The sequence below is a fragment of the Vombatus ursinus genome, unplaced genomic scaffold (genome assembly GCF_900497805.2).
Source record: "Vombatus ursinus unplaced genomic scaffold, bare-nosed wombat genome assembly UNPS02014782.1, whole genome shotgun sequence".
NCBI classification, from domain to species: Eukaryota; Metazoa; Chordata; class Mammalia; order Diprotodontia; family Vombatidae; genus Vombatus; species Vombatus ursinus.
Genome location: NW_020954560.1, coordinates 2,679,520 through 2,690,658, shown reverse-complemented (window position 1 = coordinate 2,690,658; position 11,139 = coordinate 2,679,520). Strand labels below are relative to the sequence as shown.

The 11,139-nt window shown below is 37.8% G+C and overlaps 1 protein-coding gene across 3 annotated transcripts in view; it reads right to left on the bottom strand.

Moving 5' to 3' along the window:
- Positions 1 to 11,139, bottom strand: part of SPAG17 (sperm associated antigen 17) — a 262,433-nt gene that overhangs the window by 90,922 nt on the left and 160,372 nt on the right. For all 3 annotated transcript variants that reach the window (XM_027866714.1, XM_027866712.1, XM_027866713.1), the window contains 2 exons: positions 7,469 to 7,580; positions 6,473 to 6,637 (listed from right to left, as the gene is read on the bottom strand). In XM_027866714.1, the coding sequence (XP_027722515.1) occupies positions 6,473 to 6,637; positions 7,469 to 7,580 (277 nt within the window). The remainder of the gene's footprint in view (positions 1 to 6,472; positions 6,638 to 7,468; positions 7,581 to 11,139) is intronic.

Sequence of the window (11,139 nt, the reverse complement as noted above, 5' to 3'; positions counted from 1 at the left end):
TCTCTCTCTCTCTCTCTCTCTCTCTCTCTCTCTCTCTCTCTCTCTCTTTCTCTCTCTCTGTGTCTCTGTCTCTCTGCTTCCCTTCTTCTCTTCCCTTTGCTGCTTCCGGCTGCAATCTCTCTCTAGGCCCATTCAAGCTATACTCAGGTTTGAGGAATCCCCTTAGTTCAACTCCATGATATTTCCTTATCTAGGAAGATGAGCAAAACTCCAAGCCTTTTAATTTGCAGCATGGATCTAAATTACTTCCCCCATTGTATCTCCGGGCTTAGATACTATATGACTCATGCACAGAAAATAGAAATACATTTTGATATTCATCTAAACATTTAATTTAGAATCAGATATGTTATAATACATTCCCAAGTAAAATATAACAATTAATTGTAGATTATTTATTATCCTGAATTGTGTTGGTCATTTCCCCTTATTGCCGTAGAACAGCAAATAATATGTACCTATTCAAAATATGTTGATATATTGACCAATGTGACATAAATGGAAAGTCTCAAAATTTTGTTAATGGAAATAAAATTGCTTAAAAATGTCCTCCTGCAAAACAATTTTAGAGAAAAAATTCACACATACAAGTAAAAGCTGAGAATCTTTTCTCCATCCGAAACCTTCTCTCCCTCTCTCTCTCTCTCTCTCTCTCTTTTTCCCTCCCTCCCTTTCTTCCTTCTCTCCTTCCTTGCATATATATAAACATACATATAGCATATATACATACATATATTTATATATCTGTATATACATACACATATACTACACATGTGGTATATTTTTGATGTATTTTGTATACATGTACATATATGTACATATATATATGAAGCACACACATTTAAAATAAAAACTACGTTATCTTTTCTTTAACAGAAATCCATTAGACAAAATTGCAATACAAGAAGTTATAAATTCCCTTTAAGGAACTTTATCTCTGGAAATCATAAAATTTTGGTCTGGTACTTTCATTTTGCTCCTGATAATCATAGGTTTATCAGTCTAGAGCTGGAAGGAACCATATGTTTTGCCTAGTACAACTTGATCGTTTCATACATGGGGAAACTGGGACTGAGGTTCAGAGAGTTTACATAGGGGATGCAAAGTTCTTCTGTTCCATGTTCATGCATATACAATATGCAGAAATAAACACACACAGAGATTTGAAAATAACCTCAATTCCCAACAGGTGGAGAATTAAGGAATTCTTTACTCATCTATCAAACTGATCTTCCTTAAGAGCATGTCTGATCATGTTACCCCCTTATTCAATAAGCCCCAGTGACTCCTAATTACCTCCTAGATCAAATGTGAAATCCTCTGTGACTTTTAAAGCTCTTCATAATCTGGCCTTTTCCTACTTTCAAGTCGTCTTATACCTTACTCCCCCAACATGTAGTTTGAGATCCAGTGACATTGGCCTCCTTGTTTTATTCCTCACCTGAGATACTCACTCCATCTCTGAACTCCAGGCATTTTGACTGAGTGTCCTCTATGCCTGGAATTCTCTCCCTCTTCATTTCTGCCTCCTGGCTTTCCTGTCTTCTTTAAGCCCCAGCTAAATCCCCTCCTTCTGCAAGAAGCCTTTCCTAATCCCCCTTAGTGCTAATGCCTTCCTTCCACTGATTATTCCTAATTTATACCCTATACATTTTTTGGTACATCGTTGGTTGCATATTTTCTGCCCCATTTGTCTGTGAGCTCCTTGAGAGCAAAGACTCCCATCCTTTTGTTGTATCTCCAGAATGTAGCACAACACCTGACACATAATAAGTACTTAATAAGTGCTTGTTGACTGACTATGGTACATAAATGAAATGGAGTACATTGTAATAGGGGTTTAAGAAATGATTGGCATTCTGGAACTTGCTGTACAAGCATTCCCCCAAAGCCTTGAGAGTGATTTAGATTATTGCAATCTTTGAATCGAATGGGAGACTTCAGTCATATTCAGGTATTTTAAAAGAGACACACACAGATTGTGAAAGAAAAAACTTAGAGGAAAGAGGAAGGAGATGGCATCCCTGGCCCTGTCTGGGACTTAAGGAGCCAAAATGGAAGCCTCAGTGGCACAGGGATGAGAGACAAAAGAAGCAATTGAAAGGAGAACCTGAAAGGAAGATGAATCTGTGGCAGGGAAGGAAGGGATCCAGGTGGTCCGTTGGGCACCAGTCCTCCTGGGACAGAGGGTCCAAATGGATGTGACCAGTTGTAATCATTTTTTCAAGGACTGATGGAAGGTTTGCTCTTTCCTCAACTTCTCCTCCCTGTGTCTATCTAGTAATAGACTCTGTAATATACTCCTCTTGCTTTGCTTCAAATGCTTCCTGTACCCTGATTTTGCCTCAAATATAGAGAAGCCAAGGGTTAGCTAGAGATGCACAAAAATTTAAACTAGGATAGAGAGCCAGACACCTATCTAAATGCTTGGCATTTTCATACTTGGCTCTGGATAAGTATATGGTGGGATGGGGTACCATTGTATATTAAGAAGGCATACCTGTATAATGAAATCCAAGAACCAGAGTGGGGAAATATGACACAGAATACCTAAATGAAGGTCAATGGAGGAAAAAATAGAATTTTTAACATTGGAGCATACTTCAAACTACTTGCACAGAGAATGCTTATAAGAAGCTGGAGAAAGATCATAAGGCATGCTGTAGTAGTGATGAGGGACCTCCATTACCCAGAAATCTGCTGGGGCTCTCTCTCTGCCAAAAATCAGAACAGCTAATAACTTGCCTTAGTAATAATTTCATCCTTCAAAGGGTAGAGGAACAACGAGGAGAAATTCTATTTAACAGGGAAGAACTAGTTCCTGGGGTTGAAATAATAGGAACCTTAGGGGGGAAGTGGCTATTCTCTCATGGAATTTGATCTAAAAGAGAGAGAATCTAGGTATAGTCTGACATACACCATGGATATTGGGGGGAGGAGGTGGAAATTGCAAAGGGTTCAGATGAAATATAGGTAGGATCCCATGGATGAAAATGCAGCTGGGGGTGTTGGTCCAAGAGGAAGTGGAGATGCTCATGAACCAGCTTGTAGAGAAACCAATGGAAACAATTTCAATGAGGAGCAAAAAAACATGGATTTTGTCTGAAGAGACTGATTGATGTATGGAGAACTCACTGAGCAACTTAGATTTAAAAAGAGAAATGTAAAGAACACAGAAATAAAGTCAAGTAATAATAACAACACTTATTTAGTGTCTATGCGCCAGGCGTCATGCTAAGTACTTGACAATTATTATCTCATTTGATCTTTACAACAATCCTAGGAAGTAGATGTTGCTATATCCCCATTTTACAATACAGGAAACTAAAGAAGACAGAGGCTAAGTTACATAGCTAGTAAGTGTCAGAGGCTGGATTTGAACTAAGGTCTTCTTGACTCAAGGCCTGGTGCTCTATCCACTGTGCCACCTAGCTTCCTCTTAATAGCCGATGAATATAACAGGATGGGAGACAGCTACGTGGCACAGTGGATAGAACACTGTGCTTGGAATCAGGAAGACTCATCTTACTGAGTTCAAATCCAGCCTCAGACACTTACTAGCTCAGTGACCCTGGGCAAGTCACTTAACCTTGTTTACCTTAGTTCCTCATCTGTAAAATGAGCTGGAGAAGGAAATGGCAAACCATGACAGTATTCTTGCCAAGAAACCCCAAATGGTCATGACGAGTTGAACACAGCTGAAATGACTCAATAGCAGCAGCATAAGAAAATGGCATAATCCTTTAAAAACAGTTTCAGGAATTCTTAATCTAAAAATAAGCTGAGGCTGGGAAGCTAAAGAAAAAAAATTAAGTTCTATCAGAAGAAAAAAGATCAAAGAAGGAATAGGGCCTTCATAGTGTCAGCATGAGTTAGCATTGTGATGTAGAAACCAAAAAAGGTAATATAACAAAGCAGGCTTCCAGGTATAGGAAGGTAATGGTACCCCTGTACTTCTCCCTCCCACAGACTTGTCTAGAGTAATATGTTTAGTTCTGGAGGCCATGGCATAAAAAGGACATTGGTAATCTAGAGAGTGTCCACAGGAGAGGAGCCATTGTGGTGGTCTTGAGTACATGATGGGTGTCAGCTGAAGTAACAGTATGTTTTGCGTGGAGAAGACTGAACGAGGACATGATGGATGTATTCAAGTATTTGGAGAACTATCTTAGATTAAACTTATTTAGTCGGTCATAGAGGATAAAACCAGGAATGATGTACAGAAGTTGCAAGGAGTCTAATCTAGGTTTCATGTCAGGAAAACCAATCAGAGCTGCCTAAGAGCTAGTCTACTGGGCTACATAGAAAGGTGCTGGGTTTCAGCTCTTGGGTGCTTTTCTAACAGAAGCTTGACATCCATTTGACAGGTTCTGTTAGGGATTACTTTGGGGTATCGTTCAGACTACATAGCCACTGACGTTCCTTCCAAATCTCAAACTCTGTGATTTTGTGGCAAAACAGATGTAAAATTTAAAGTGTGATTAAAGCCACAGAAACTCAGAGCTGAAATGGACCTCAGAACCCAACGAGTCCAATCTACATCTGAAAAAAAAGTCTACATCATCAGACTGTCGTCAGTCTACATCAGAACCCAACGAGTCCAACCTATATCTGAAAAAAAGTTTGCATCATCAGACTGTCATCAGTCTACATCAGAACCCAATGAGTCCAACCTATATCTGAAAAAAAGTCTACATCATCAGACTGTCGTAAGTCTACATCATCTGGCCTTTGACTGAAGACTTCCAGGGAAGGGGAACTTAATACCTCCCAAGGTACCTCATTCCATGTTTAGTAGAGACATGGAATTATTTTGTTTCTATCAAATCCAGTAGTTGTAAATTCATTTATATTTGTCTCTTTTCAGATTAAGTTTTTTTTGTGTAAATTAAAACATGCAAGTACATGTCAAGTCCATTGTGTATATAATTCAGCATATATATTCAGAACAGTAACTGTGGCCCAGTGATGAATTGGGCTTAGAATTGTACAGGAGGAAAAGAGAGGGGTGTATTTGGGAAACTGCAGAGTACTTTGAATGATTTGAATTGCTTCTTGATACAAAGAACCATCTTTTCAACATAAGTGTTCTTTCAATGATGCTTTTTGGTCCCAAAGCTGGAGATGCCAAAATATCATTGTGGGTACAGGTATTCTGGAGCATGTTTCCAATAATGACCTATGTTCCTAAAGTGACATAAAAAGCATAATTAAAGAAAAAAATCTATGATTTGGAAGAGGAAGTAAGTTGTCCATGGGGCCTGAGCAAGGGATAACAGATAGACGGTCTGAGTGCTGCGCTGGTACCCATGAAAAGCATGAGGACCTAGAGGTAACCCTTCCACATAATGGATAGATCCACTCTGAAGGAACTATGTGGATATGAATGGTACAGGCCTGGATGTATTATGTTCTCCACCAAGAGAATGCTCACATGGGCAAGCTCACAGAGACTCCCTGAAGTATCTGAAAAATGGAATAGGTAATATTTAGGTAAACGCCACATACCAAATAAAGGTGAGACATTCTGGTGTTGCTAATAGGTACAGCAATCTCATTTTCTCTTCCACTGATTTATTTTCTGGTACAGTAAGTCAAATGTCATTTCTTCCAGGAAGCCTTCCTTGATATCTACCAAAACTTTTCTTTTAAAACTATGGTAATATTATAGTTTGTAACTCTCTAAATACATTTCTGCAATATTATATAATAATGTATATTTATTAGTGAGGTAGCTAGGAAGTGCAGTGCATAGAGCACTTGCCCTGGAGTGAGGAAGACCTGAGTTCAAATTCAGCCTCACACACCTACCAGCTGTGTGATCCTGAGTAAGTCATCATAGTCTCTGTTTGCCTCAGTTTTCTCATCTGTAAAATGGAACTAATAATAGCACCTACTTCCCAAGGTTGTGGTGAGGACCAGATGAGATAATACTATAACTGTAAAGTCCTTATCACTGTGACTGGCACATAGTAAGCATTATATAAATGCTAGGTATTGTTACTATAATTAACTGTGTAGTGTCTGATTCCCTTACTGAACTTAAGATCCACGAGAACAGGGATTATGCCTTATCTAAACTTTGTATGTCTCTCAATGGTAATTACTATGTTTTACACACAGTAAATGTTTATTGTATTGTATTTCTTGTTGTTGTTCACTTTTCTTCAGTTGTGTCCAACTCTCTGTGACCCCATTTGGGGTTTTCTTGGCAAAGATACTGGAGTGGTTTGCCATTTCCTTCTCCAGCTCATTTTACAGATGAGGAAACTGAGGCAAGCAGGGTTAAGTGACTTGCCTAGGGTCACACAGCTTATAAGTGTCTGAGGCTGGATTTGAACTCAGGATGATGACTCTTCCTGACTCCAGGCACAGCATTCTATGCACTATGGAGCCACCTAGTTACCCACAGCAATATGCTTGGTTGTACTGTATTATATTATATTGTGGTATGTCTCAGTGATAAAATTACCTGTCTTTGGTGTCCTCGATCTCTTTTTTTTAACTTTGCCTTCATCATCTGAAGAATCATTATCTTCTCGTCTTTTCATCTTTCCTTGGAGTTTTTTGGGGTCTTTTATATGAATAAAGAAATGATGCTTGTCCTTTTTCACCTTCACTTTTATGAAAGTTGGCCCTAAGAAGTAACAGGGCAGAGAAAGTGAATGAGCCTATCATTGCAAGTGCTCAGTTCTCACTGTATCCCACAATGCTTGGAGAGTAGCATTGTATGCTTTTGTAAATTACATATATATGTATATGTATGCATATATGTGTATACACACACATACATGCACACAAATATTAACAAATCTAATTAGAATTAGGAGCAAAGCAGGCACCAGACAGATGGTGAAGGAAGCGGTAGACAAGTTTTCCTTTGGTACCCTTCCACCTTCCCTTCTCCAAATGGCCTCATTGTCCCCAAAGTATTCCCAGCTCTAAATCCCCTACATTTACCCTCTCTAAGCAATGCTTTGTGTTCTAAAATAAATATTCCTTTTTTCCCTCATCAAAACTTGAATTGCCCCAGAAAGATGATCTCAGTATCTAGTAGAAGCCATCTGCATTACAGTATGAGTTAGTTTGATAGTTTAATGCATTATACCTTGTATGGGAACCTTTTTAGACAAGGAAACTTATTGATCCAAAGGGTCAATGCATAAAATTTGTTCCAAGGGTCTATGCAGTTCTATGGCTTAAAAGTCACATTACTCCTAGTATTACTTGAAATGACCAAATTGATTGCTACACATCCTATAAAATCTAGAATATTATGTTCTAAGTAAGACAGGAGTGCAATGTGAATATGGCCATATGTATATAAAAGTTAAACATGACTCAAGACCCTATCCGAGTAGCACTGCTCTATTCAATCATAGTAAACAATAGTCTCATTGTCATGGGGTTATCCAAAGTGATTTCACACTTCTTGACCTAATAGCCAGTTTTTTTCCCCACAATATACCTTGTCCAAATACTATCTTTTCCACTTCAATCTGTCCTCCATCTGAGGGATACAAATAGTAATTTGTACCGGAGACTTGGATTGGATGCTCTCCCATGTTGTATCCTTGAAACTAGAAAAAGAGAACATTATCCTGCATGTGTAAGGATGCAGTGGACAGAAAATGGGTGAAAATATGGATCAATTTAAGCAATTTTAGATTTGTTACATAGAGTTCTCTTAAAGACAGTTGTAGATAATCAGAATCAGAGAAATTCAAGTTGGACCTCAGAAATAAAGGGAGACAAATAATTAGAAATCAATTTATTGGCTCATGCCAATATAATAATAAATGATAATATTAACCAAATTAAATTACAGACAGCATCAACCAAATTAGCTAATAGACACTTTATAGAACTAGACAAATCAAGAAAATTTAGAACAAAAGCTCTAAAATTTCAAGAAAAAGATGGGAAAAATTATGAAGAGGATTTAGCATTATCAAATTTCAAACCATATTATAAAATAGAAGTCATTCAAAACTATTTGGTGCTGGTTTTAAAAAAAACAGAAAAGGAGAAGAAGCAATTAAAAATAGAATCCCAGTGTTTCAGAAATCTAGGAACATAGATTAATGGAGAGAGAACTCCCTTTTCCATCACCACTGATTGAGGGAAAATGTAATTTGGAATAAATTGTCTAGGCCAATTTCTTATACCATATATCTCCAAATGAATATATGAGCTAAATATGAAAGGTTAGATTATTAAAAAAAATTCACATAGAACGAGATCAGGTATCTTTCCCATTTGTGACTGGGGGAATAATTTTTAAACAAACAAAGGATAGTAGAGATCACAAAATAAACATTTTGATTATGCAAGCTCAAAAAAACCCCTTTTTGCATGAATAAAATACACGAAGTTAGAATTAGAAGAGAAACTGTAGAGTGGTAAAATATGCATTAAACATCACTGATTCAGTATTAGAGATATATAAGACATTGACACAAAAATGTAATAATATCAATAGCCATTCATTAATATTCTGGTTGTTGAAGGATATTATGTTTTTATAAGCATCACAAAGTATAAATGATCATAGGAAGACATGCTACCAATCACTAACAGTAACAGAAATTCAAATGATTACATTTCTCAGAATTCATGCTACCCCATACAAATTGGCAAAGATGAGAAAAATGGTAATAGTCAACACTGGAGGACTATGGGATGACAGGCTCATTACTGAACAGTTGGTAGAACTGAGATAGGTCCAAATGTTCCTCATGTCAATTTGGAATTATGAAAGAAAAGTGACTAGACTATCTCTACCTTTTGATCTAGTGATTTCACTATTAGGCTTATACCCAAAGGAAACTGAAGACAGAAACAAAAGTCCAATATTTACCAAAATATTACGAGCAAACTTCTTTGTGATAGCAAAGAACTAGAAACAAAGTGAGTGTCCGTTGTTGAGAAAAGACTATAATAAAAAACAAACAAACTATAGTGTATGAATGCAATGGAATATTATTATGCAGGAGAGGCAGCAAGGAACAGTGGATAAGGCAGGGGAACTGGCATCAGAAAGAACTGAGTTCAAATCCCACCTAAGACATTTACTATCAGGGTGGCCAGGGGCAGTGCACTTAGGTCCCTCGTCTGTTAGATGAAGAAGTTGGATTCAATGACCTCTAACGTTCCTTCTAGTTCTAACTCTATGACACCATGATTATAGGAAATTCCAGATAGGAGTCTTTCAGAGAAACTTGGCAGGGTTTCTATGAACTTACTCTAAGTGAAATCAGCAGAATTAGAACAATATACATAATACCTACAATGATGTCAGTGAAAACATCATTAATAAGAAGTTAAACTCTGAACAATGGAAAAACCAGTGAAGATATCAAAGAAGAGATAATTAACTACACCTACACCTCCCTCTACTTTCCTCACAGCAGAGAATCAGGAGAAAATGTTGTCTCCATGGTTGGATGTCGTCTCTGTACAGAATGCTTTTGTTTAACTGTTACTCTGTCTTAAAGGAGGTAATATCTAAAGGTGGGAAAGGCCTTTTTATATCAAAAAATGTCTATGATATAAAGTAAAATAGCATCAATAAAATGTATTAGCATTAATTCATTTTTAATATCAAAGGAGCTCAAAGAACTTTCCAGGCTTTAGACCGGAATGACTTCATCAGTTACTCCTGGATGGTAGTAAGTAGTACTGTAATAAATCATCACTTTCCAAGTGTCAAAATGACCTCCAAAACAACATGCCAAAGTTTTGAATTTGTGCTCTGGGTACAGTCCAATGCAACGTTGGAACTCCGAAACCTGTCAGGAGATGACTTAGTGCCAAATTTTCTTCTCTTGGCTCATATTAGACATGCTGCAACTGTCAATTATCCAACCACATTGACTGTTAGAAAGAAGTCATGCATGTCCTGACTGGTTGGAAGGTGGTCTTTACGCCCCCCAACTTTTCAGAAATCTCACTGATGACTCAGCTCCATCTATGCAATGGATTTCTATCTGGTCAGTCGTCCTGGTTCCACCTTACGTTACATTAATTTTCACTTTCAAACATGTGCCCGCCACTTGATTAAGATTCCAAATATTTTCAGTGGAGAGGAATTGGGTACTGTAATGTTCTTTTAGCAATTTAAATGGAGTTGATTGAACCTGTAGGAGGTAGATTTGGGGGTCAATATAAAGAATGTCTTAGCAATTATATGTCCAAAAGTGGAATGGCCTGCCATGCTAGGTAGTTATACTTTGTCACTGGAAAGGACTTCTAGTCAAACCCTCTAATTTTAGCTGTTTCATCTTTTATTATTTTATTGATTTCATTGAAGAGAAGGACCCAGGACTGAGCCTTAGATACAGTTATAGTTAGGTAGCAAGACATGGATCATCTTCCAACAAAGGGTCATAGTATCATAGAACAACAAAGGACTTCAGAGGTGTTCTAATTTAAACTCTTCATTTTACAGGTGAAGAAACTGAGGCCCAGGAAAAACCACTAGTTTGTCCAAGATCTCACCCAAGGGAATCTATGTCAGAGGCAGGATTTGAACCTGCATCCTCTGACTTCAAATCCAGAGCTCTTTCCACAATGGTAAGCAGGACTGAAAACTCAGGTCTTTCTGACTTCCAGTCCAGTGCTAACTTGCCATTATGGAGACTGGGAAGGAATGATCAGAGAGGCAGGCAGTATCAGAAGATTCCAGAGAGAAGAGTTACTACAGTGTCAAATGTTTCAGGATGGTCAGGCAAGATGGGGACTGAGGAAAGAACATTGAATTAGGCAATTAAGTTGTTGGTAACTTTGGAGACAGCAGTCTCCCTTGAGAGACGAGGTCAGAAGTCATTTAGTGTGCATGACATTATTGACGAATAGTTTGGTTGGACCTAAGAGTTCAAATAGTAGAAGCAGAATGCTATAGTGAAAAGGTCACTGGATAGACTTAGAGTTGTGAAGAACATGGTTCAAATTCCATTTCTAGGGCTTATTAGCCGGGTGACTGCAACCAAATAATTTGGTATCTCTGTGCCTCAGTTTTCCCAGTTGGAAAATGAAAGTGGTTTGAAAACACAATGGTCTAAAAGGCCCTTTTTCAACTCTAAATCTATGATCCTATTCCTAAAATTGGGAAGAAAATTGGAAAGGCTGTAAGAGATG